This window comes from Lathyrus oleraceus, chromosome 3, assembly GCF_024323335.1.
Source record: "Lathyrus oleraceus cultivar Zhongwan6 chromosome 3, CAAS_Psat_ZW6_1.0, whole genome shotgun sequence".
NCBI lineage: Eukaryota > Viridiplantae > Streptophyta > Magnoliopsida > Fabales > Fabaceae > Lathyrus > Lathyrus oleraceus.
Genome location: NC_066581.1, coordinates 502,076,266 through 502,103,571, shown reverse-complemented (window position 1 = coordinate 502,103,571; position 27,306 = coordinate 502,076,266). Strand labels below are relative to the sequence as shown.

Sequence of the window (27,306 nt, the reverse complement as noted above, 5' to 3'; positions counted from 1 at the left end):
GAATACGCTTGATCCTACTGGAGGAGGGGTCATGTGTTGACCCTGCATCCTCATAGGAGATAAAATTTGTCCACTGTGAGCATTCGAAGATATGGTCGTCGTACTCTCCATGGATGGAATTGCTTCGGACACATATATTGAGGCTGTAGTTTCTCCATTATTATTTGGCGGATTCGCCATCCTTCTTACGTATCTCTTTGTTTGTATCGCTTCGTTATCAGTGATTATTTTACCACTCCTTAATCTCATGCGACAAAGTTAAAGGAAATTAGAAATGAAGAACTTATAAATATTTTTCACAAATCCTATCTAACAACAGTTGTCCCATTGAGCGTGCCAATTTGTTTACCGTCGAAATTAGTAAATAAGTGATAGTCTTCCAAATTTAGATATCTTTGGTTACTTACAGGATCGACTAGATTGATCTTAGGACATGTGTTGTTATTTTGTTTATGAGTTTGTTAATTATGAACATTTCGACAATGTTCTTCAAAATTGTTAAAAGGAATATTGCAATTCTTTAACAAAATGCATAAGTAAAGGCTTGCAAAGTAAATGACTTCAAATTAAATGACGAAATCTTAAATATTAAAATTGGATTTAAAGTAAATTGTAGTAAATGTAAATGACACAATCTTAAATGACTTGGTTAAAAGTATAGAATCTGGTATTCATACGTACATTTTCACTTAGGAACACTCGTTTCTCACGCACATGTACTTTGAGTAAATTTAGAGTTTTTGTACAAGGTTGAACACACATTTCCTAATCATTAAGTGTCCTAGTTATATTAAATCGAAAATAACCGCTATTCAACGGTCTCTTCTCCAGAAGATGTCATGTCTTCGATTTGAATGCATTCCGTTGCTCAAAACTCTCCATGTGTCTTCAAGAAACGGATAAGGCCAAAAAACAGTTATTATCCTCAAATTTGAATTTATACTGCGTCGAACGCTACTCCAGGTAAACTTCGTCGAACTCCGATCTAGGCCAAAATATTTCTAAGTCCTAGACCACAACTTCCTTCGTCGAAATATTCTCATTAATCTGTTTGTCAAAGTCAACATATTATTCTTTAGAATATTTCTTTGAATCCTATGACTAATTCCTAACATTTATGTGTGTCGAAATCCCAACCAACACGAGGATCCCCAACAATTGTTTTTTATCAAGATATCCAATATTTGTTCTTCACTGACAGCGATGATGATGAAGAACAACATTTTTACTTTAATATTCTGTGTAAACAAATTAATTTATTCATTTTTCATGAAAAAAATATCATGAGTATTTAATATATATATATATATATATATATATATATATATATATATATATATATATATATATATATATATATATATATATATATATATATATATATATATATATATATATTATCCCTCAATTTTATTATAAAACCAAGAGGTATATGATGCTAGTTTGCAAAATATAAAAAAATTAACATTGAAGTTCGAATCCATGATCATTTAAACCAATCCCTCAATTATTTTTAAACCGAGGAATAAATCTCCCAATTTTCATATCATTCTTTATTACGTTGGCATTATAATCGGAGTGAAATCATTCATTTTCTTTAGTTTTAAAATAGAAAGTACTTGACTTATAAATATATCTTTAAATTACATATTACACCTAAAACTCTTAACACTCTTATTTATTTGACTCAAACTTTTTAGTCTTTCCATTTTAACCACAAACGAGTTAAAACAAAAACAAGTTAAACCACATTGTTTTCTCCTTTTCAATCTAATTCACTTGTCAATTCCATAATATTTCAAACAAAATCCACTCTTATATCAAACTACACCAAGCATGATGTGTCACATGATAAAGAAATAACAAAATCCAAATATTCAAATACACCATCATGCATGTGGAAATAATCAAAAACTTAGTAATAAAATAATTGAAATGTATTACACATAAGTAGCCAAATTAGTCCTTATTACTATATAACCTAAAATATATTATCAACAAACATTTGATAGCTCAATCATATATAAAACCAAAACCTCCTCAAGTCCTCATCACTCCCAACTCACAACCCTTTTCCTCTCCAAATGAAGTTCCAAGCAATGGAACTTCTCTTTGGCAAAAACACACCAAAACAAATGATCCCCAAAGTAACCCTCCTAGCCATCTTCGCAATCCTTGTCTTCACCATCACCCCACTTTCCTACCCACTCTTCCGCTACTCATCCACCATGAAAAACATCAAACAAATCAAACAACAACCCTCCTCAGCCTTTGATGACTTAAACGAGTCCTCAAGTTTGCCATCAAGTTCCATTAAAAAATGCGACATCTTCAATGGCGAATGGGTGGCGAACCCGAAAGCGCCGTATTACACGAACGAAACGTGCTGGGCTATTCATGAACATCAGAATTGCATGAAGTATGGGAGGCCGGACTCGGAGTTTTTGAAATGGAAGTGGAGGCCGTTCGGGTGTGAGTTGCCGGTGTTTAATCCGTTTCAGTTTTTGGAGATTGTGAGAGGGAAATCTATGGCGTTTGTTGGGGATTCTGTTGGGAGGAATCAGATGCAGTCTATGATTTGTCTTCTGTCCAGGGTATGTCTTCTTTCTCTTGCTCTGTTTTTGTTTCTTTAGATTTTTAAATTTTTGGTGAGTTTTAGAAAATTAATTTTGACCCAGTTTTATTGAAATTCTAAAATATAGTTTTGTAAAAATCATGTTAATAAAATTTTATTTTTTAATTTTTAAAATTTTTAATTTATAAATATTTTATTTAATATTATTACATTATGAAAAAAAATATAGTAAATAAAATATTATTCTTGAAAATTGATTTTTAGATCAACAACTAATATTCATATGAAAATGCTAACGAATGTATTAGAGGGACTCTTTAAGACTTTAAAATAGTAAAAAAAAATTAAAAAAAATGTGTTTATTTGATATTTTGAAAATTAAAATAATTAATTATTTTATAAAATATTTTTTAAGTTAAATTTTTTGAAAAAATACCTCTAAAAAGATTCATATTCATATAACTAAATTAAATTATTAACTCAAAGTTTTGAGTGAATTTATATGATTCTTCTTCTTAGATTTTTTAATCACTAAAGAATAGTATTTTTATATTTATCTCTCTTTAAATAGAATTTTAATGAAATTGATTTCAACTTCTTTAAATTATTTAAACTTAGATTTGCTAACATAAAAGTCTTTATCTTTTCCAAAAATTCAGGGCTGATAATTTTTTATTTATGGTGTCTGCTTATTTCTTTTATTTTTAAATTGTGTATTAATTTCCTACGTTTTCTTAACTATTTTTAGAAAAGTTTCATTTATTTATTTTAGTATATATTTTGTTTAACTTAAACAGTTAAGATAACGAAAATTTAACTAAAAGTAAATATAAAGAAATGATTTAAGTTTTTTTACTGTTTTTTTTTTTATAAATTTGCTAGATATGGACCTCAAATTTATCAAATTGATAAACAATTCGTCTCACTCTATCCTATAAAAATAAAAATGAATATTTAATTCTAAGTTTGTAAAGTGGGATTTCAAAGTTAGAGAAAAGTCATCATTAGTTACTATTCATCCAAAGTTTCAATGAATCTAAACTTATATTATTTGATCAATTAACTTAAATGTATATTTTAAATCTCTAATTTTGCATTATATTTTATATTTAAAAAATTGGAAAATATATTTTTTATTAATTAAAAATACATATCTTTCTGATTTGTACCATTCATGTGAAAACATAGGGATAAGATGTAAACAAAAATAGCTAGGGCCTAGGTGTAACAAAATAATTTCTATAAAAAACAGCTGTAATGGGTTTGCTACAAAAGTCATTGTCTTTCCTATTGTTGGATTAGACCTATTTTGCCATCTTTCTAATGTCATGTATGGTTCACCTAAGCCCATTATCTCATCAAAACATTAGGTAAATTGAAAGTAACATGTATAAAAAGTATCAACCATGTTCATATGTAGTATACCATTGGAATCGAATCTTAGATTTTTCATGATAATTTGGGCCATCACATTAATTTTATTTGACTTTATTCTCCATGTCCCTACCATCTAATCAATCAAATTTTAACCATATTAAAATTACTAGTTTTATAAAGAAATTCACATTTGAGTTAAAACTTTCAAAATGTACTCTCTCTTACCTCTATTTAGGGGTGACATAGACATGCCTCCCAATTTAGATCCATTTTGCAAAATTCCGACAAAAAATTAGAGTGGGATAAGACTGATATATTTGAGAATGCGAGTTTAAAATCGAGGTTTGTCCCGAAAAAATAGAGAGTAGGTTAAAAAAAGTCTGCACATTAGAAATTATGTAAATGCTTGTGCTCGCAAAAGACCGCGAAGAAAACAAGACGGAACGACAGACACATTAAAAGGCGATGACCTAAATCTTTGACCTGTCCTGACACATTAAAAGGCGATGACCTAAATCTTTGACCTGTCTTGCGCTAAAGTGCAGACAAAACGAACATATTCAGCCCCATTTTACCACCCCTATCTCTGATATCTTCCGTTTTACCACCCTATCTCTAATATCTTATTTTTGATTATAAGGAGATATTATTTTAAATTTATTGAATAATCAAATATATTTGTATCAATATACATATTATTATTTAATAAATTTAATAATTATTTTTTATTTAGATTAAAGAGTATAAAATAGTGCAATGATAGTAAATCTTTTAGTTAAAAAAATTTAGACGAATAAGATATTGAAGATTTAGATTTTTAGTGACCAAAAGATTTTATTTATAAATATTTACAAAGTGGACTAATTTATATGGCCTAATGACAGTAGTTAGGAGATAATAATATTTTAATTGGCCTCCTCTTTGAATTTTATACCTAAACTTGCACCTAAGTCTGGAATTTTACATATAATACCAAACCACAAAATAGAATGGTTGAGAATTGAGACATTAAATTAATATTTTAAATAAAGGTAAATAAAACACAAGATGGTTGATTGATTGTTATAAAATTTTATTTAATTATAATTTAATTGTGATAAATTTTAAATTTAGCCTAATTATTTTTATTAGCTATAAATAATTGTAGTTTGAAATTTAATAAAAGAATAGTTCTAAAATTGGCCTAGAGGTTTCAACAATTAATGTTAAAGCTATATCTAAACCAAAACATTATAATTGGTTGAAATGTCACATTTCTCAAAGAAGAAAAAAAGTAATATCCTTTGTGTATCTATAGCTAGCTAGTCATTGTTTTCAATATTTAATAAATGCAATACTATTAATTTGCATGGAAGAAAATTAAAATAAACAGTCGAAATAATTATTGTTAGTAATAGTTTGAAAGGAATCTAAGATAAGACATGAAAGGGACCACTCAATTATTTTATTTAGATGTATTATTGAAAGCATTATTAATGAGATTAGTCATCATTTTGTGTCTTATATGGAAAATATCACATGTAAACAATATCCATCATGTGCTGGATTCTCAAAGTTTGTAACATGCATGCATGGTTTCTTTTTCTTTTTCACTTTGGAACAGAAAAACATGGTTTAAAAAATAAAGTTGATCTTTTAAAACTAAATAAAGTAGACTAAAAGGAATGGTTATAAAGGTTATTTTACTCATGAAATACTTTAAAATAATAAAGTAGATTATTTCAAGTTCGAGTTTCAAGATGGTATAGTACCTAGTTTGGGGAAAGATAGGACTACTTTAAATAAATATTAATTTAAAACTTACTATCATTTTTTATTAAAAAAAGAAAGTTGGAATTTTTTTTTTAGTTTTTAGTTTTTCAAATTTGAGAAATTTTATTTTTCTACAAAGTCAACATAAATTCTATAGCATATAGCTAAAATCTAATAAACAAATTCATCCAAATTATTTGTGATTATTAAATGAATAAAAATTTATAAATAAACTCGACTCAAACTTAACCTACATGATTGAAGTTCATATTATCTCATTATTATAAAATGACAAAGTATTAGCATTAAAAATAATTAAATAAATTTTAAATAAGTTCTACTTTTAGTCATCAAACATATCTGTGTTAATCATTGACATATTTACTCTATTTTTCATAGTATTTTTTGGTAGACAATTAATAAATATCAGATGTTTAATATATATTCAGTCTAAATATAAATTTAATTATTTTTAATAAAATTTAATAAAATATTATATTTATTTTTATATTTTTTGTTTATTTTATAAATAAAAGAACTACAAATGATAAATGTTGATTTTTGATTTTTTAAAAATAAAATATTCATATTACATTAACCCATAAATACTATTATAATTTCACACACAAATTTTATAAGTTTACACTAAAAAAAATACACATCTCAACAATATCAGCATTCCAAGTTGAACTATGTTGTACAATTTTTGAATTTTTTTATTTACTATTTTATTATTATGGTTATTATTAATACAAAGTTGAATATTTTATTTAATATTCTTTTTTATTATTTTTCAGGTGGAATGGCCCATAGTTGTATCACATAGAGAAAATGATTATTTCATGGTATGGAACTATCCAACATACAATTTCACACTATCTTCATTTTGGACACCCCATTTGGTAAGATCAAAAGAATCAGATCAAAAGGGTCCAACTTCAACTGGTCTCTTCAATCTCTACATTGATGAGCCAGATGAAAATTGGATAACCCAGATAGAAGATTTCGACTATGTCATCCTCAACGGAGGACATTGGTTCACAAGATCAATGGTTTTCCACGAAAACCAAAAAATCGTTGGATGTCATTATTGTCTTCTAGAAAACGTTCCCGATTTAACAATGTATCATGGTTATAGACGAGCGTTTAGAACCGCTTTTAAAGCTATAAACAATCTAAAAAACTTCAAAGGCATAACATTTCTTAGAACATTCTCACCCTCACATTTTGAGAATGGGATATGGAACCAAGGTGGAGATTGTGTTAGGAGAAAACCATTTAGGAGCAATGAGACAGAATTGGAAGGTGTTGGTTTGGAGTTTTATATGATTCAATTAGAGGAATTTAAGGTTGCGGAAAAGGAAGGGAGAAGGAGAGGGAAGAAATTTAGGTTATATGATGTGACACAAGCTACAATGTTGAGACCAGATGGTCATCCTAGTAGATTTGGACATTGGCCGAATGAAAATGTTACGTTGTATAATGATTGTGTTCATTGGTGTTTGCCGGGTCCGATCGATACTTGGAGTGATTTTTTGTTGGATATGTTGAAGATGGAAGGGGTGAGATCTGCAGAAGAAAGAAGACTTCATTTGAAAACTAATTGAGAAGTTAATTTGTTTTTCTTTAATATTTTTCAATTTTATATGGTATCTGGCTTTGTAATTTTAAGCTATGATCATGCAAACATGTTTTGTAAATCATTATATTTGATTGATGTTTTCAATAATAGGGAGTTTTTTTATTGTTAATAAATATTTTGTTGCTAATAATTATTTGTGCAAAGATTTAGTAAAGTAATATTATGACTACGCATGACAATATAATGTATATACATGGAGATCTTTCCCTCTCAATTTCGATGGAGAAAATCTATTTTAAATATTTGAGTTTAACTTTTTGTCGTACTACTATAAAAATCACATATAACGACACTACAATTATTTAAAAGATTGCGGTAATATTTTTAAATTCATATATATATATATATATATATATATATATATATATATATATATATATATATATATATATATATATTGTTGATGCTTATTGTTGTTATTGATGCTTGTTGTTGTTGATGCTTATTGTTGAAGATGATGCTTGTTGTTGTTGTTGTTGATTTTTATTGTTGTTGATGCTTATGTCTTGATAGATGGCCTCTTCTTTATCTAGTAGCGATGAAGCTATGTATACAAATTAAACCATGACAATGAAGGTGAAAAAAATACACAAGAAGGGGAAGGGGTTGAATTGTGTATGCCAAAAAATCGTTTCACTTATGATTTCAGAACTTCACAATTTGAACCATGTTCAGAGTCTGATATCAGAGTTAGTAACAACAATGGAAATAAAGTGTTCAGAAGTAAAGACAATAAACACACAAAGATTATCATGGTTACTCTCCTCAACTGAGAGTAGTTCAGCCCCCTGCCTCAATAAGAGCTTTTCACTATAACCAAACAGATTACAACATGCTCAAGCCCACTTGCAAGAGCCTTCAATGCTTAATCAACCTAGAAAGAGACTTCTACTCAAGAAACCTTGTAAGATACTTCTGCTCAATCAACCTAGAAAGAGACTTCCTTTTCTCAAGTACACAAACAAGAGACTTCAATGCTCAAGAACGCAAGCAAGAGACTTCTTCTACTTTAAACAAATAGTTTAGTAGAAAAGGTAACTACTATACTTTGATACACAATCATAACTATAACAGTTGTGCAACAATCACAAACGATATTAACCTTTCTAAGATTTCTAAGATAATCAGAGATAAGAAATCTTAAGATCTTAATGCAATAATAGTTATAAAAATAACAGCTCAGAGTTATGCCAAGATCTTTCAATGCGTTGTAATGTTGTAACCTTCCTTTGAATCTTCAGCTTCCTTTTATAGAGGTAGAGAAAAAGTCATTGGAGAGTTTAAACAACAACAAACTTAGTGAACAAGTATACCAAGAGAGACGTTGGCGAGTTTTATCCTGTCAGAAGTGTTGTCCACTTAATAATAACATTGTTTATATCTCCTTTCGAATATCTAGGTATCTACCAAAAGGTATATCAGACCGAAGAGGTCACATCACCAACCTTGAGCCTTGAAAAAACAAACCCTAGTTGACTCTGTCCAGAAAATTGTCGCCTTGACAAGACTAGTCAGCTTTGGTGCAGAGTACGAATCAGACGCTCCTTATGCCTTCAGGGTTTGAGCTGTCACCAGAGGCTGAAACAATATACCAGAGTCTGAACCTTCAGATGCTGATGAACACGTTCAGAGTTAACAGATTCTGATCATTCAGAATATGAGTAACATTGCTATTTCACATATGCTTTCAATAGGATTAATTCATGTTGAATTCTTAGCTTGTGATCTTGCACACTTGAACATATGTTAGTATACCCATTTATTCTCTAAATACTCTATTATCATCAAAACCTAAAGAGTATGAACAATCATTTTTAAACAATCTCCACCTTTTTTATGATGACAAACAAATGTATTTAAGAGCATTACAAAATACTTTTAACCTTCTTAAATAATCCCATGAATTTTATCCCCCTGTTGTCATCAACAAAAGGATAATAAATTCATATACTGATGACAGATAAACATATGAATCGTCGTTTTCAAGATGGTCAAAGGTAGACTTTGATAACATGGTTTCCAAGAAACAATAAGCTCAAAGGCATAAAACTCAAAGAACACAGTCTTCAAGAGAGAGGATATTTTAATCCAAACCCCCTATAAAAACCGATGCAGAACCAACACAAAATCACACAACTCTAGAGACTCACAAGAATGGGCAAGAAAAATACATTCAAGGAAGATAAGCGAGACTTTGCTAAAGAGATTCTAAAATCAATTAGAAAGGATGCAAGGGAAGAGAGAAAGAAGAAGAAAGCCAAGGAATTAGCAAGGACTCAGATAATCACACCAGCAGATGAGGAAAGCATAACTGGTAGAGTTATTGAGGAGAGCTGATTCTAGCAGCTGATGAGGAGTGGGATGAAAACTAGAAGACTTTTCTGGAGACTTACAAGGGAAAAAACCCAATAAGATTCATGCTGAAGACATATGTAATAGTGTTTAGGAACTGATATTTGTAATGTCTTATGAATAAAGTTTCAATTTCTTTTCCAATTGTCACAAACTGCCTTTGAGATCCTTCGAATATGATTATGCTTATAAATCAGTCAGCAAAAGAAATAAGAAGAATAAAGACATGAAATAAATAATTTTTTTTATTAAAAAGAATAAAAAGCTACAAAGATAAAACACAAAAATAAAATAAAAATAGTTAAGCAGAAGAAGAAGAAGATCCATCCACAGAGACCACTTTGACCTTAAAAGGGTCAATAGTTTTTAGAGCTTCTATAAGCTTTAACTTATCTCCCTAGACATTAGTTAAAACCTCTATCATAGTTATCTCAACTCCTTGTTGAACGAAGATTTCAGAGAGAACCCTTCCATAAGGAATGAAGCATCACTTTCCCTCTTTAAAGCAAGTGAGAGTCATTTTCATATATTCAAACATAACTTGAGGGAGGTTAATCTTCAGATCTGAGTTGAGAAGCAACATAAAAGATATTTCATTAATATTCAAAGAAGTTAGATCATTGTTCATTGGCAGGAAGTTTGAGATCAGCAGATGATACTAGACTAATGTCTTGGAATTGAGATTTGAAACTTTGGATAGGTTGGAGTGATCACCAAAGATAAGATGAGGAGACAAATGAGATTCCTAAAAGAGGATATCGAGAACCGCGCCTTCTTCCTCACATTCTATTGCATTATCAATAAATGTGTGGGTGATGGTGATAGGAACTCCAGATACAACAAAAATAATAGAAGATTCTAGATTTAAATCTTGAGTGGAAACATTTTCCTAAAAATCCTTGATCAAGTTAGCGTAAGTAGGACCATAAAGCATATCAAAGAAATTATACCACCCACTATGGGATATATTACTTTAAAGATCAAAGCCATGAGTCGTCATCTCTTTAAAATTAACTTATCCTTCAATGATGACAGCTAAGTGGTTTTCCATACCAAGGTTAGATCTATAAGGCATCTTAGATAGGAAATAACTCAAGAAAGAAAGTATACAAATAAACAAAAAGATATTGAAAATTATTTTTCAGAAAGATTTAAGACAATAGTCGTTTCTTTAAGACCACTCAAATGTTATCTTTAGAAAACAAAACAATAAAAACAAATAAACAAGTATGCAAACATGAGGTGATGACAGATGGGCAAGTTCACAAGAAATTAAGAAGTTTCACATCACTACCCAAAGAGCTATTGTGAAAGATAATTATCCAGCATGTGAATGTAATATGAGGCAAATAATCCATCTCCAAAGTCTCAAAGTCTGATAATTTTTCAGAAGTCACTTTTCATCAGAGGCAGTTTCCCAACCTCTGATTGAAGCTACTTCTGAAAAATTATCAGACTTTGATACTCTGACCAGACACAAGCATTATTCTTCAACATAGACTATATTCACATTCTTCTTGATGAAATCAAACCTTTCAATAGCTAAGGGTTTTGTAAATATGTCAGACCATTGATGAGCAATATCAATGAAATTAATATCTATAACTCCCTTATGAACATAGTCTCTTATGAAATGGTATTTACTCTCAATATGCTTGGTTCTTGAGTGTTGAAATGGATTCTTTGTTAGACAAATTGCAGCAGTATTATCACAGTGGGTAGGAATACCATTTCCAGAAATCTGATAATCCTCTAACTGATATTTCATCCAAAGTAGCTATGTGCAACACTTAGCAGTAGAGATGTATTCTGCTTCTGCTGTAGAGAGAGCAATAGTTGCTTATCTCTTACTAGCCCAGGATATTAAGTTTCACTTATCAATTGACAGTTTCCACCAGTGGATTTTCTTTCAATTCTATCCCCAACATAGTCAGCATCACAAAATCCATATTTATTATTACTTTTAGATAGTTGAAGATTCTCTTAACAATAGTTAAATGAGTTTATCTAGGATCTGATTGGAATCTTTCACACAAACATATGCTAAATAAAATATCATGCCTAGTAGTAGTTAGGCAAAGTAAAGAACCAATCATACATCTGAACAGATTTTGATCCACTTTGGAGTTTCTTTCCACCATGTTCAAGCTACAGGTAGGGTGCATAGGATTTGCCATAATCTTGCAATATTTAAGATTAAACTTCTTCATAACCTCCTTTGTATATTTGGACTGATGAACATAAGTTCCCTCTTTGCCTTGATTGATTTGGATTCCTAGGAAGAATTTCAATTCTTCCATCATGCTCATTTCGAACTCATCCTGCATGGTCTTAGAGAAGTCTTTTCACAAAGAGGCATTAAATATTATATCATCAACATAAATCCGAACAATTAAGATTTCCTTGTTCAGGGTCTATCTGAATAGTGTAGTGTCAACTTGGCCATTTTCAAAGCTATTTTCCAATAGGAAATTACTCAATCTCTCAACCAAGCTCTAAGATCTTGTTTGAGTCCATAGAGTGATTTCTTAAGTTTAAACACAAAATTTGGGTGGATTGAGTCCTCAAACACAGATGGTTGTTTGACATACTTAACATCCATTTAATAAAGAATAATGTCATGATTGACAACATAAGAGAGAAGAAGTATGATTGCTTCTAACCTTGCCACAAGGGAAAAGGTTTCAGATAAATCTATACATTCCTACTGACTGTAGCCTTGAGCTACCAGTCGAGACTTATTCCTTACCACTTCTCCTTGCTAGTTCAGTTTGTTTCTGAACAACCACTTTGTTCCAATGATGTTCTTCTGATTTGGTATTGGAACCAGATCTCAAACATCATTCCTCTAGAGCTGGTTCAGTTTTTCCTGCATGACCATAATCCATCCATCATCTGATAAATCCTTATCTACAGAAGTTGGTTCAATCAAGGAAATAAACCCTAGAATGCAGTTATCATCTCTGAAAGTTGATCTAGTTCTTAAAGGATCATTGTAGCAGGGTATTCGTTACCATTAGAGATATTGACTAAATCTAAGGTAAACCATACAAGTCGAGTCACCACCGCACTTCTATTTATCCAAAGGAATGGTTAGAAAGCGAACAAAAACCTAAAAGTTTTATCAAATCAAAAACTAGTAAAAATGTCAGAGATCTGGGTAAGGGGGTTGGTTATGCAATGGGAAGGTTTTAAGCACCCAAAACATCCTATGTACTCCTAGGGAGCCCTTCTCATATTTGTTTAAGGTTGGTATTCTGTGAAAAATTTATTTGTGCAAACATGATTGAAGAGATGAGGAAAGAATATACAAGTTTATTTACATTTTTGTGTTTGAATGGATGAAACCCATTGCCTACGTACCATCTTAAAAAAAGATTAGGATCAAAACCTCGTAGTTCAGGGTAAAAAATTTCAAAACAAGTTGGTGAATTGATTGGTCCAAAAGCCTTAATGTCTTTTGTTATCCAAGGGAGAAAACTCAACCTAAAACCACAAATCCACCATGTGAGGATAGCTTCAACATGCTAGTGAGGGGTTAACCCTATAATAAGCATGGAAGACTCATTGTCCATCACTAAGGATATACGTGAGTATTATATCTACCTCAAGGATAACTCAAACCTAATAGCTAAAGGTTAAAAAAAAGTTTTTGATAAGAGGTGGCCGTTGAAACCACAAAAGCATTTGAATGGGTTATATTTACTAATGAAAAGTATATACAAAATATGGTCAAAGTTGGCTTAGAAGTTCAATTCAAAATAAGTGTTATGAAAAAGTTTGGAAATCAATAAGCATAAGGCTTATGTTTCTAATGTTTGAAAACAAGTGTTAAATGTTTGCACAAATGTTTTGGCTTGGGTTAGAGTGGAGGGAAGAAGAAGAATGGCTAAAGTTCTAATCATACAAGAGATAAGGGATAAGAAGTAAGACCACAAATGGAGTTCCTCTCTTGAGATCATATTGATGATCCAAGTAGCTCCCATCCTTTGGAATATGCAAGAAAGATAATAGTAAGCTCAAGCAAGCAACACAATCAAACAAGCTCCTTAGGAGATCCCCAATGGATCTTGGATCTCTCTCTCTTAGAAGCTTATGGCAATGGTTCTTCAATTTGGCTCAATGTTGGAATTCCTAGCACAAGAACACACATATCAAAAAGTTCTATCAAACAAACAAAGAATGAACAAGAAGGAGTTTAGAGATTTGTCCTTTCAAAGTCCTCTTCAACACTCATAGAATTCTAAAGGCTCAATTGCCTAGTTGCTCTTTGACTTTTATAGCATTCTAAAGGCATGAGGCCTAGTTGCTCTTTAACTCCAAATTTGCATAGGGAAAGTCCTAAAGTCTAAGTCCATTTGTCTATTTCTTTGCATTTGGTCCACAACAATCAAAACAAAACACAAACACAATGATATATACACAATTATGTGCTCAAGTGAGCAAAAGGCAAATTGCATTAACATAAACATGTGCTCAAGTGAGCAAAGGAAAAATCAAATGAATAATATGTACAAGAATAATAAATTTCATAAATGTAAAGAGCCAAAAAGTAAATGTTAATAGTTAATGATTAGTGTTAGTGGTTAGTGTGCCTTAAGGCAAATTTAACGCTATGTTAAGCAATCGTAATTGTACTTATGTAGAAGTCACAACTATCTGAGGCCGGTCAATAATAATGTAGGCAACAACACAAGTTAGAAGTCTTGATTAGTGAACCAAGTTCCAACAACTTGCCATGCCACAAAGAAGATGAGGAATGATCTTGTATCGGTTTAAGTCCTTTGCATGATTTAAGAAGCAATCTATCCTTAATGCAAAGCCATTCACTTGATCAACTGATCAAGATGAATTAGATTTGAATCAAGAAAGATGAAACCTCCCTAATCAATGCTAACTATCAACCTTTAACTCATTGATCAAAGAGAAAAGAAGAAGAAGAAGAAGATGGATAATGGAAATGAAGAAAATAAAGTGCATTAAGTGAAAATGGAATGTACCAATCCACAAATGTTGACCAAAGATAGGGATGATCAAGGTCAAACCATAAAAAAACAGAAGTGAAATGAAGATTGGAAGTCAAGAAATAAACAAAATATTTTTGGCATTTTTAATATTTGAAAATAAACTTGAATTAAAATATTAAAGAAAGGTCAAACTTCAAATTCACTTCAAATCAACTTTGAAAAGTCCAAGTGAATTATCCCATGTTCAACAAGGTCAAACAAAGTTTGACAAAAAATTTCAGCATTTTTAAAAGTCAGAAACTATTTTTAATCAATTAAAAATGAAGAAAAATAACCTAATTGAACTAAAATCTCAAATAAATCTCAAATCAATTAATAAATTGATGAAAATATTTTTCATAGATCCATCATCATTCAAAGAAGTTAGAAAAATATTTTTGTATTTTTTGAATATCAAAAACTATTTAAAATGAATTAAAAATAACCAGAAAAGAGAAAATTATTAAAAAAATAGCAAATGATAAAATAAAAAATATTAAAAATCATTTTTAGAAACTAGAAATTAAAAAAGAAATAATGCAATTGGTCCCATATTTTTTGGACCAATAATAAAAGAGATATGGATTTTAGAAAATGAAATGTAATTAAAAAATGAAATAGAAAATAAAATCATAATTAAAAAATGGAAAAAGCACGAGCCCTTGGATCTGAGCTCATTAATTGAGCTGGCAGATCCAAGGATCCACAAGCGCGCGCCTAGTGTAGTCCACAGTCAATGCAACCACATGGATACCAAGAAAAAGTCATAACAATGGAGCATGGAGATTAAATCTGGAAAATGCATCGTGTGGCTCAGATTGGATCTAGCAAACAGACGGTGGCCAGCGCCACCGTCTTCTCCGGTGAGCTCCGGTGGAGACCAAAAAATGCAGAGTTTCAAATGTTAACTAAAATGCACGATCCAGGCACCATTCAAAAGGTGAAGTGATGTACATCACTCCTATGCCACTCAATTCCACTCTAGATTCCATTAAGAGAGAAATCAGAGATGGAAGTTTGGTGGTGTTCAACTGAACTTACTCGATTCCAACAATTAAACACACAATAATGATGCCTCTATAGAGAGGACTTCAGACAACACGAGATCAAGGCAAATGGAGCAAAGTATAATGAGATTCGAAGCAAATTTCAGTCGAGCAAAACCTTTGGATTGTGAAGAATTGAGTCACTCTCTTTGGTTCCTTTTGCAAACAGAAGCTTCAATGGATCAAATGATGAAGGTCTAGGAACTTTAGATCTTAAAATTCAACCAAATGCAATTGAATTTCAGATCTGAAAATTTGGAGAAAAATGGAGTTTGTTCCTTTAGGTATGGCTAGGGATTCAATCTTGCAGCACTTCAGGCGCCTTCAGGTTACCTTTCAAGTGAAGCAATGCATTCTATTTATAGCTGGAGCTCAAGGAGAGTGTGATGAAAACCGTGTGCATGAGAATTGGATCCTCCATGCATGGGCCTGTACAGGCGCATGTGAGGCCCAAAATCAAATGGTTTTGCATGCTGAACTCAAATGAATCAACTTTGGACGTGTAAATTGAAAGGCATTGGCTTGTGCATGAAGATTCATCATGAAATGCATAAATGGTCACAAAACTTCAAGTCTTCGAAAATCCCTTTTGCAAAATGGAAACATAGGCATGTGGGTAATGGTTGGAAAGGTCTTGACATAAGGAACAAATGTTAAGTTGGAAAAAAACTCATTTGGCGTGTGGAATTTTATGAAAACAGGCCATGAAGTTCAATGTACAAAATATGCCTTTGAGAATTTTGTCAAAATGAACCACCTTCAAGCCCTTCTATTTTGATGATGCAAGCTTCAAATGGAAAAGCCTCCAACATAAAAGTTGTATATCTTTTCAGGAAACTCAATTTTAACTTGAATTTTGCATCATTTGGATTTTTGATGAAGAAGTTATGGGCACTTGAAGTTGGACTTTTTCACATTTCAATGCATTTGGTCCAAAGTAACCTATAATGTTTTGCATTATCACATGTATTTAGTTTGGGATTATGAAATTTTGTCCAACATAACATTTGAAGTAGACATCTTAATATTTCCAATGCATTTGGTCCCACCTCAAAATCATAAAGCATGAATGAGTTATGTTCTTGGGAAGTTGACCCAAAATTAGGGTTTCAATCAAAATGACCTATAATGTCTTGGAATGGAAGATGACCTTCCAAGTTTCAAATGAAATTTTGATGAACATGAAAGTTGTTCATATTGTACTTAAGAACATTTTTTCTCTTAGGTTCATCTCCATTTGAACAACACATAAAATGTTAGGTCTCAGTGCATTTCAAGATAGTCAGATGAATTGACTGATCAACTTCTCAAGTCCACAACTCATACCTTGATGAATTGATGATTGAGGGCACTCAAATAAGTTCAAATATGCATGAAGTGATGAACTATATAACTTCCCTTGATTGTATTTGACCATGGGTTGAGGTTGCTTCAAGAGCAAGGCACAGTTGATGAACAAATGAATTAGGGTTTCCTTGGGAAACAAACCTCAAAACCCCTTAACTTGATTTGATAAAAAATGATGAATTGAGATACTTGGGAGGCATATTTGGTGGATGATATCTTTGGGAACCATTACCATGCTTGCTTTCATCTTCTCCTGACCATATCAATGCACATAAGTTCTCCTAGAAATTTGGATCTTGTGACTGCTCAAACTACAAACAAAAGATGTTAGTGACATATTTTTGTGCTTTCGGTTAGTGAATAAAATAAGAAAAGAAATAATATACAATTCAAGCATGCTTGGTGATCTCAAACCATTCACAAGGGATCCCACCTAAAGGCAAAGGGAACCAAGATGCTTAGGATCCTTGAGGCTATGCAAATGCAATGTTATGATGCCATCAGGGATCTTAGGGTCAAAATTGGGGTCTTACAGATGCCCCTATTTAAGGTCATTCTAACCGGAGAAGTGAAGGTTAAAATCTTCGTCTCGACGTGGTAGAATGGGCTTAAATAATAACAAAGAGACGAATTTTGATCCCTAAGAGACCTCATGATGCAAATGTATGTATGCATGCAAAAGGGTAAAACTTTGTGGGGATATGTGTTCACAAAGAAGGAAAGAAATCAGGAGGAACTGACAATCTATATGAGTAAGTCACTCCATGGGACAGAGACTTTGGGACTCTTATGGGGATAAAGAAGGAGTAAATTGCGTGAGCAGGGCACGACTTAAAACTTGGTGAAAGACACGAGCAGAATTCCAAATGAATCAATCAATGGAACGACCCGAGCTGACTGAAAAGCTCCCGTATTGGGGAATATGCCAATACAGCGGAACTATCCATAAGAATACTTCGGACGAAAATTCGGATTCAGACTGGGGAATCCTACAAGGAATTTCGCTGGGGAAATATCCAAACAAGATTCCTCCGGGGGGAAGCACCGGGATGAGGTATTACCGGTTACTAGGTAATAAGCTCGAAGAGACACGTGATCTGAACACCGGTATAAAGGTGAGAGAACAACATGCTCAGGGAGAATGAATATCTAAGACCGGTATAAAGGTGAGAGATATCAAACATCCAAAAATCATCTGAGGAAGACCTAAAAAGGTATATTTCAACTCAGGAAAGTCTGACTCCACAGGGGGACAAAAATCATAATAGGGAGCAGAGAGGAAGGAACACCAGGGATACCGGTTACTGGGCATATAATAGGTGACCGACCAGGGTGTGAGTTGGGGAACATTTCCAAAACACTCATCATCCAAAAGAGGGCTACAAAGCAAACTCGATTACAGGATGGATATTCGATTCCACAAAGGGGTACGAATCTTACTCAACTAGGGAAGAACAAAAGACTTCGACCAAAGAGTGCATGGGATATATTATCTATTACCGTCCGAACGTAGATAACATACTCGCATGGAAGATTATCCACAACCGGTTACTGGGTTAATAAAGGATAAATCGACCGAAAAGAAAGGACATCGGGATACCAAATACTAGGTATAAAAATGATGACCAAATCCGAGGGAGAAACAATCATTTCCGACAAAGGCGAATGAAAGATGACTCGCTGGGGATACATTGACAAAGGCAATGATCCGGGAGATATATCACCGGTTACCGGGAGATATACTCAAAAAGGGTGAAAGACTATCAATACCGAATATTGGATAAAGATAACCGTCAAGGAGGATTACATCTACCAGATACTGGGTAGAAAACCACGGAAGAGTAACCGTCATCGGTTAGGATGAACAAAAAAAGTTAACTCTGCAACGGGGATAAAACTTGGGTTTACGACTACCGGTATAAAGGTATAAAAACCACAGACTCCGCCGTGGAAAAGATGGATAATTACTGGTTACTGAGCAATCATTCATCTGAACTACAGGGAATCGCAGGAAAAAGACACGAGAAGCCGATCTAGGATCAAACTAGAGAGGCACGATGAAACAAGACTTGTCCCTATGAGGATATAACTCAATGGGGAATTCCATCCCAATATATGTGTCGGGAGGAAACAGAAACAACCATCATCCACGAGGATATAACTCGGTGGGGACTATGGAGGAAAGGATAAACACTTTCTGCTTATGGGGCTGACTCTACAGGGAGAGATCAAACACAAACATCTGCTTGGGGAAGCATATTACCCACTAGCAACAGATAACAAGCAAAGATATATGGCAAAGAATGCAACATGAATATCTGAATGTTTAGAATTATATGCACATATGCGTGTTTTATGTATGATGAATGCTGACAAACAGACATTTCTAACACAAACAGGTCCAACGAATGATGAACAAACATCCGATACTACATCTCAAGAGAGAAAGCAAGGCCCAGTGAAAAAAACATCCAATATGATGAGGGGCAAGAGATACTAGGAAGCGGAGATCTCTGCAGGGACATGAATATCATCACTCCAACTGGGGACAGGATTACACAGATAAAATCCGCCACGGAAGCAACTCTTCCGGGGAAATTATCAGAGGGGGGATAGATCTCTGTGGGGAACAACCACCAATCAGAAACTTCCAAAGATCACCAAATATAATCCTACCAAAGAGATCACATCTGCTGAGGAGGGAAGGATGAATATCTTTACTAAACACTCCGCTCGAGAGAGAAAACCACAAAAGGCTCCGAAGGAAGAGGACACAAGCATGCCAGAAATATGACCAAATGCCTTACCCTGTTGAGAATCATACCGTCTTTGGGAGAGCACCGAAGACATCTCCAGTATCCTTTTATCATTGCGAATGTTCACTTTGTTCAAAACAAGCTATGAAAAATTTAATTATTTAAAACAATGATATTTCTCAATTAATACATGCAAAACATTTGTTGGGTAGAAATAAATAAGAATGCGAATAATTGGATAAAGGCTCGAATTTATTTGATGGAATGGTAGCCTGCAAATGGCAAGACTCCATAGATCTTTACAAACTTGAAGTTGGTGATATATATTGGAAAAAGGACTACATTGAACATAATGACCATTTCTCCACCAACTCTGAATCCGATGTATTCGAAGCTTCAGCTGACGATGGTTGAACGAGGATTTCTGACAGATGACAGTTTGTAGAACAAAGTCTTGTCAGGATGCAGTTACTTGCCAAATCCCTAATTTTTTTTCCTAGATTGCCCCAGGGTGAGGTACTCAATCTAGCGGGATACATATACTTTTTTTTTATGTCCCTAACTTTTGCCTGGACTGCCCTTTCGGGTTTTCAATCCACCGAGACGCTCATTTTTGCCTAAGTCGCCCTTTCGGGTTTTCAACTTAGCGAGCTATTCTGTTTTTATCTTTAGGCGAAGTATTTCTTGACAACATCTGAATTCACAAGACGAGTGAAATCCTCCCCATCCATAGTTGTAAGTATCAAAGCACCGCCTGAAAAGGCTCTCTTAACAACATATGGACCTTCGTAGTTTGGAGTCCACTTACCCCTGGAATCGGGCGTGAAAGACAAGACTTTCTTGAGCACAAGGTCACCCTCTCGGAACACACGAGGCTTGACCTTCTTATCAAATGCTTTCTTCATTCTTTGTTGATATGATTGGCCATGACACATGGCAGTTAACCTCTTCTCTTCTATCAAATTCAACTGGTCATAACGACTCTGAACCCATTCAGCATCAGTCAACTTGGCTTCCATCAAGACTCTCATTGATGGGATCTCCACCTCTATTGGGAGCACAACCTCCATGCCATAAACAAGAGAGAAAGGGGTTGCCCCTGTTGAAGTGCAGACAGACGTACGATATCCATGCAAAGCAAATGGCAGCATCTCATGCCAATCTTTGTACGTAACAACCATCTTCTGAATGATCTTCTTGATATTCTGATTAGCAGCTTCAACAACCCCATTCATCTTGGGTCTATAGGGGAAGAATTATGATGTGTTATCTTGAACTCGATACACAGCTCTTTCATCATCTTGTTGTTCAAGTTAGATCCATTGTCAGTAATGATCTTATCTGGCACCCCATAGCGGCATATGAGTTGATTCTTGATGAACTTCACAACCACCTGCCTGGTCACGTTTGCATATGATGCCGCTTTGCCCCACTTGGTGAAATAATCAATTGCTACGAGAATAAATCTGTGACCATTGGACACTTTCGGCTCTATCATACCAATCATGTCGATTCCCCACATGGAGAAAGGCCATGGTGATGAAATCACATTCAGAAGTGTAGGGGGAATATGAATCTTATCCGCATAAATCTGACACTTGTGGCATTTCTTCACATATTTGCAGCAGTCAGACTCCATTGTCAGCCAATAGTAGTCGACTCTCAGCATCTTTCTAGCCATGGCATCTCCATTGGAATGAGTACCAAATGAACCCTCATGGAACTCAGTCATTAATAGGTTTGCTTCGTGTCTATCCACGCATCTGAGCAGCACCATATCAAAGCACATCGCCATTGAGGTAGAAACTTCCAGATAATCTTCTCAAAGTCTTCCTATCTTTCACAGATGCCCCAGGCGGGTAAATCTGACTCTGAAGAAAGCACTTGATATCAAAATACCACGACTTATCATCTTTCACTTCCTCTACTGCAAATACATGAGCCGGTCTATCCAAGTGCATCACAATGATATTGGGAACTTCATTCCAAAGTCTGACCACAATCATCGAAGCAAGTGTAGCAAGAGCATCGGCCATCCGATTCTCGTCTCGAGGAATATGATGGAAGTCAACCTCGGTGAAGAAAGTTGAAATCCTCCTTGCATAATCTCTATATGGGATGAGGCCAGGCTGATTCGTTTCCCACTCACCCTTAATCTGATTAACAACGAGGGCCGAATCACCAAAACCATCAAGATGCTTGATCCTAAGATCAATACACTCTTCCAGTCCCATATGTCGCAACCCGAAAAATACAGAGGTGCGAAAAAACAACCGGCGAGAAAGAAATGACAGAAGAGTCGCCACCGTGCGTTATTTATCCCAAAGGAGGGAAAGAAAACGCTCGAAGTAAACCTGAAGAGAAGGAAAGGAAAAGACAAGGTCTCGCAACCAAATCTTGGGTTCGGGAGTCGATTATGCGAAGGGAAGGTATTAGCACCCCTACGCATCCGTAGTACTCTACGGGATCCACTCTTGTTGTTTCTTGTCTAAAGGGTGTGAGTTTATCTAATGTACTATTTACTAAAAGGGTCAAGAGAAAAAATGACTCGCACAGATATCGCATCCACTGCATACGTATCTCATCTGGAATGAGAATCAGAGTCTTCGTAGCTCGGCTACCTATGGGTTAAGGATAAGTGTGCTCGCTAAGACATCGCGTCTTATGCCTACGTATCTCATCGGGAATGAGAATCAGAGAAAAACGTAGTTCAAACAACTACGGGGAATAAGGGTCTCGATTGCAACTAGGGCAAGAGAAAGGGAAAGTCTCAATCACAACGAGGGCGAGAGAAATGATCGCAACGAGGGCGAAGGCAAACAAGGATTAGTTGTTAGTCGTTAGTCAAACTCGGCAAGACATCGCATCTTGTGCCTACGTATCTCATCTGAACATGAGAATCAGAGTTGTCGTAGTTCGGCTCACGCAAACAAAACAGACATAGGCAAAGGCAAACGTGGAGCCTGAATGCCAATCACTGGGCTTACATCAGCATCCGAACCAAAACACACACAAAAGGGCAAACGTGGAGCCCGACTGCCAATCACTGGACTTATATCAGCATCCGAACCAAAACACACACAAAAGGGCAAACGTGGAGCCCGACTGCCAATCACTGGACTTATATCAGCATCCGAACCAAAACACACACAAAAGGGCAAACGTGGAGCCCGACTGCCAATCACTGGACTTATATCAGCATCCGAACCAAAACACACACAAAAGGGCAAACGTGGAGCCCGACTGCCAATCACTGGACTTACATCAGCATCCGAACCAAAACACACACAAAAAGAAAAAAGAAAGGTGCCCGGAGTGGTCTCGCACGACCACCTGCCTACATACCTCGTCTGGAACAAGGATCAGGGCGATGTAGTTCCCCTACGGAGGGGTTGCCATCTGAACATGGGCTTACAAAGGAGGACACCAGTTGTGTCAGAGGAGAGTGGGCGATGTGTTCACGTCCTAGCAGTAGGTGTCGCAGCTCGCTGAATCGAGTCTTAGGCAGTTACCTCTTTGCAATAGAACGGACTACATGCCACAGGATCGGAGACGCTCGGAAAAGTCTAGAAGTGGGGAAGCTCTGCCCTAGAGTTGTCATGCAATATGTACTTAAGTGTTAGGATTTACAAATGGGAATATCTACCTAAGGTTAGCATGCAAAGAATATGGGAATTCTACCTATGTTATCATACAAAAGGTTCTATCTAATGGGTGCTACCTAATCGGAACAAGAATCGACGAATGGAGCAAGGAGAAGTGTTAGGGATAAAGGTAGATGGCGATGCACGAAGCAATCGACTTACAAGGTTGATGGCGATGCATAAAGCAATCGACTTACAAGGTTGATGGCGATGCATAAAGCAATCGACTTACAAAAGGGTGGATGAATACGTGCTGGTTCTGTTAGGTTTTGAGAAAAGTGATCACTCGACGTTGGATCGAGATTTTGGTCTTGTTTTGAAATGGTTATCGGATGTTCATTTTAATTCTTGTATTAACAGATGAATAAAGAATGAAAGAATAAATATTATACATTTCATGGGAGAGGGGTACATTTGTTATGAATGGGGGTTGTCATGGCAAACAAACAATAATAATACATGCCTCATACACCATACAAGTAGGTCACAGTTAATCAAACAAGGTATAAACAAATATATAATCGAATCAAATAATCAAAGAATGAAATAATAAAGCATTAAACAATGTATGAGTGTAAGTGCAAAGGAACCGGCTCATTGTAAGAAAGCCCAAGAGTAAGCTATGTGAGGTCGATGGCGATGCTTAAGAAGCAATCGACTTACAAGGGTGTGAAAAATGGGCTCGATATTAAATCGAGAAAAGTATGATTTTTATAGTTTAAAAAAATGGTTTTTGAACTATGCATTTACTAACAAATGAAATTATAATAGACATAAAAAAAAGATATTAACAAAATACTAAAAGAATAAAAAATGCTAAAAAGAAAAAATAAAGAGAAATAAAAAATGCCAAAAAGATGCCACACATGAGTGTTGAACCCACCCCACTCAAGAATATGCACACTGCCCTTCTCCACCAGACCACTCAGGATTATTTAATATTTTGATGCTACTTTAAATATATGAACCGGGATAAAAAATAAAAAAAATTAAGAACAATAAAAGAAAATACTAACATATAAACATTTTTATGGTTTTTACCTCTGTTAAAAAAAACAAATTAAATTAAATAAAAAGGAATTAGAAAAAAATTAAAAAAAAGAAAAGAACGAAATGGAGACGACGAAGCAGGAACTCGTCTTCCTTCCACCTCTCCCCAACCTCACGAACTCCCTCAAGCTCAGAGAAATCTCTCCCTCATCGCTCTCTCAATCTCGTTCGCACCTATCTCTCATTCTCACCAAAACCCTCTCAATCGCGCTCTCTCTATCTCACCAAAATCGTTCTCTCTCAACTCTCATCATCTCTCTCTCACTCACACGATATCTCCATCAACAAGCATATGAAAAGGATAAAAGGAAAAAAAAGGAGAAGTTCTTACAAAGTGTCACGACGGTGGTGAAAGGCGTGAAGAAGCTGGCCTCCAGGTAATCGATTTTGGGATTTTTCTTTGTTTCAGACTTTCGCCTCCAAGTCTTCTGTGAATAGTGGCCGCCTCTAACCTTTAGAAATTAGGGTTTTCTTTGCTTCAGATTTTTGCCTCTAGGTCCCCTGTTGTTTACTGATTCATCCTCCTTTTATATTCTGTGAATTAGGGTTACAAATTGGTGCCCTTGTGTTCCAGAAAAGTTACTCTGCAAAGCACTTTGGAGGCTCAGAAATTGGATTGCCCTATCCATGTTAGATTCAAGAAAAGGTATCCTTTCTTCTCTGCTTTGACCTCATATCAATTTGGGATGTTTTTGGACTTTGCCCTCTGACTGTTGGTTAATGGTTTTGCACTGTAGGTTTTGCAAATTGACTGATTAATGTGTGCCTTTTTACCGCAGTAAAAAAATGGTGAGCTTGGTTTGACTTGGGATAATGGATATTTTGAAGAGTGATGGTTTTAATGCATAGACTGGCTGCAGTAGGTGACATGATAAATTGGAATTAGGAGATGAGGTTATCAGATCAAAAGTAATCGGCTGAAATGGTAACTGTTAAAGGCAAGTGTGCTTGTGCTTTGGTTTTCTTTGAATTGTTATGGCTAAAGTTAGTGGTTGAAGAATGATGAATGAAATTGTGGCAGATGGTTTTGTTGTAGGTTTGGAATAAGATGTTGTTTTGATGTGTGTTCCACTGTTGGGAAGATGGCGTGCTACTGAGATGCTTATTGCCATATATGCTTGGCCTTGATTACAATTTTGTTGCAACTTCTGGGTAGTGGTCCACAACATGGCATGTGACACATGGTGTTGGCAAAGTATGCAAGTCTGTACTTTGTTTATCGTTGTTGTATCAAGTTAGTTCATGGACTAGCTGAACAAGGATGTTGGCTTGTCTACAGGTATTGGTTGTGATGAAGACGTTGCCGCAGTTAAATGTGTGTTTTGTTGCTGACATATACTTTGAATAGGTTGTAAGCAAGAATGTTATAGCTGTCACATATTGGAGATTGCTCTCAGGTAACTTGAACATGAGTCCTCCTTGTGTACATTGTGTAGTTGAAGGGGGTGAGTTAAGAAAGACCTTGCACATAAAGTTATCGGCTTCTTGTCTATATTGGTCAAAGTTCTTATCGCCGTTCAACAATGCTCTCTTTGAAAGAAGAACATGTGCACCAACATATTTGTTATCCCAACTGAAGATATCAGGTTGATCATCAGCTCCCAAAGATTTCACCAATTTGTAATAGTAAACTGCATTTGCTGCTCTAAAAAGCCATGCAGCTCCCCACAATAGTTCATCCTTGAATCCGGAATATGAGCAATAAAACGGACAAGCAGCGGAAACGAGTGAATTACTATATGAACCTTGATACTGCAAAGCAAACTGATAAACCTTCTGTGCAGTTCTCAACAAAAGCTTAGAATAAGATGGATCAACTTTTCTGAAAACAATAGAAGTTGCAGCAAGTGCGGCGGCAGTTTCAGCAGCAACATCAGAAACGGGATTCTTCGAAGATACATAATAAACAGTTCTAACAGTATCTATATCTTCTGGTCTTTCTCAGCATTTGTGATCGACGTTTGGATCTCCGACACCGACATAAAGTCTTCCGGGTGTTGATGTTGCGCATTTGAGGAAATAATCGGCGGCATAACGAATCGCGGAACGTGCTTCTTTCATTTGAGGTCCCATTCTTTTACCATATTCAATTGTGCTCCATGATAGCATTGTTGTTGTGAATGCCATTGGAAAATTGAATCTCACATTGTCTCCTGCCTCATGATTCCAAGATAGCCAAGACAATTATACCATTACAGCTCGGTGCACTGAGGGATTTTGCCTAGGTTGCAAGTCTGCTAGCATTTGGCTTAGATTTCAAAGCAATGTAGTAAGCAAACCAAAGGTCAGTTGGCATTTGAATTGGCTATGTTACAGTTATGTGTCTTAGGTTGCAACAAGGTACTGAATGGCATTTTCTGCAGGATTTGCACCAGTTGGGTTCAGTGATGGTCCCAATAGTTGCTTGCTGCTAGGTATGTTGTAGCAGGGTGATACTCATGAATTTGTCCTCAAGGTGATGCACTCGATATGCTGAGGTTTCCTTATGTTTCACTATGATCATAAGGTGACTGCTTTTCGAAATCTCCAACCGACTCCACCTCCATACTTTTCTGAAGCTGTGATCCAACATGTAAAGTATATTGGTCATCCTGAAAGGAATTTGAATCTCCACTTGAAGCAGCATCTGTCTTAGCCAGAGCCTGTACTGTCCCAGTGACCACTGCAAAAGGACTCACCACTCTTCGTCGAGAGGCTGTACGCAGGCGTCTCGTTGGAACCGTACCAACATTTAAATTAGCAGACCTACTTCCAGATAG

At 34.9% G+C, this 27,306-nt stretch overlaps 1 protein-coding gene and 1 pseudogene across 1 annotated transcript; one reads left to right on the top strand and one right to left on the bottom strand.

Annotated features, from left to right (window-relative positions):
- Nucleotides 1-1,982: 1,982 nt before the first annotated feature.
- On the top strand, nucleotides 1,983-7,476 carry LOC127128393 (protein trichome birefringence-like 19). Its single transcript, XM_051057648.1, has 2 exons — nucleotides 1,983-2,594; nucleotides 6,502-7,476. Exons 1-2 carry the CDS (start codon nucleotides 2,085-2,087, stop codon nucleotides 7,309-7,311), a joined length of 1,320 nt encoding a protein of 439 aa, XP_050913605.1. The 5' UTR covers nucleotides 1,983-2,084; the 3' UTR covers nucleotides 7,312-7,476.
- Nucleotides 7,477-25,777: 18,301 nt separating this feature from the next.
- On the bottom strand, nucleotides 25,778-26,704 carry LOC127131847 (endoglucanase 9-like; annotated as a pseudogene).
- Nucleotides 26,705-27,306: the final 602 nt, after the last annotated feature.

Bases quoted from the DNA above. Each gene is read 5' to 3' on its own strand.
- LOC127128393 (XM_051057648.1), top strand. From the start codon at position 2,085: ATGAAGTTCCAAGCAATGGAACTTCTCTTTGGCAAAAACACACCAAAA. The intron at 2,595-6,501 runs GTATGTCTTCTT...ATTATTTTTCAG, and splicing joins TGATTTGTCTTCTGTCCAGG to GTGGAATGGCCCATAGTTGT.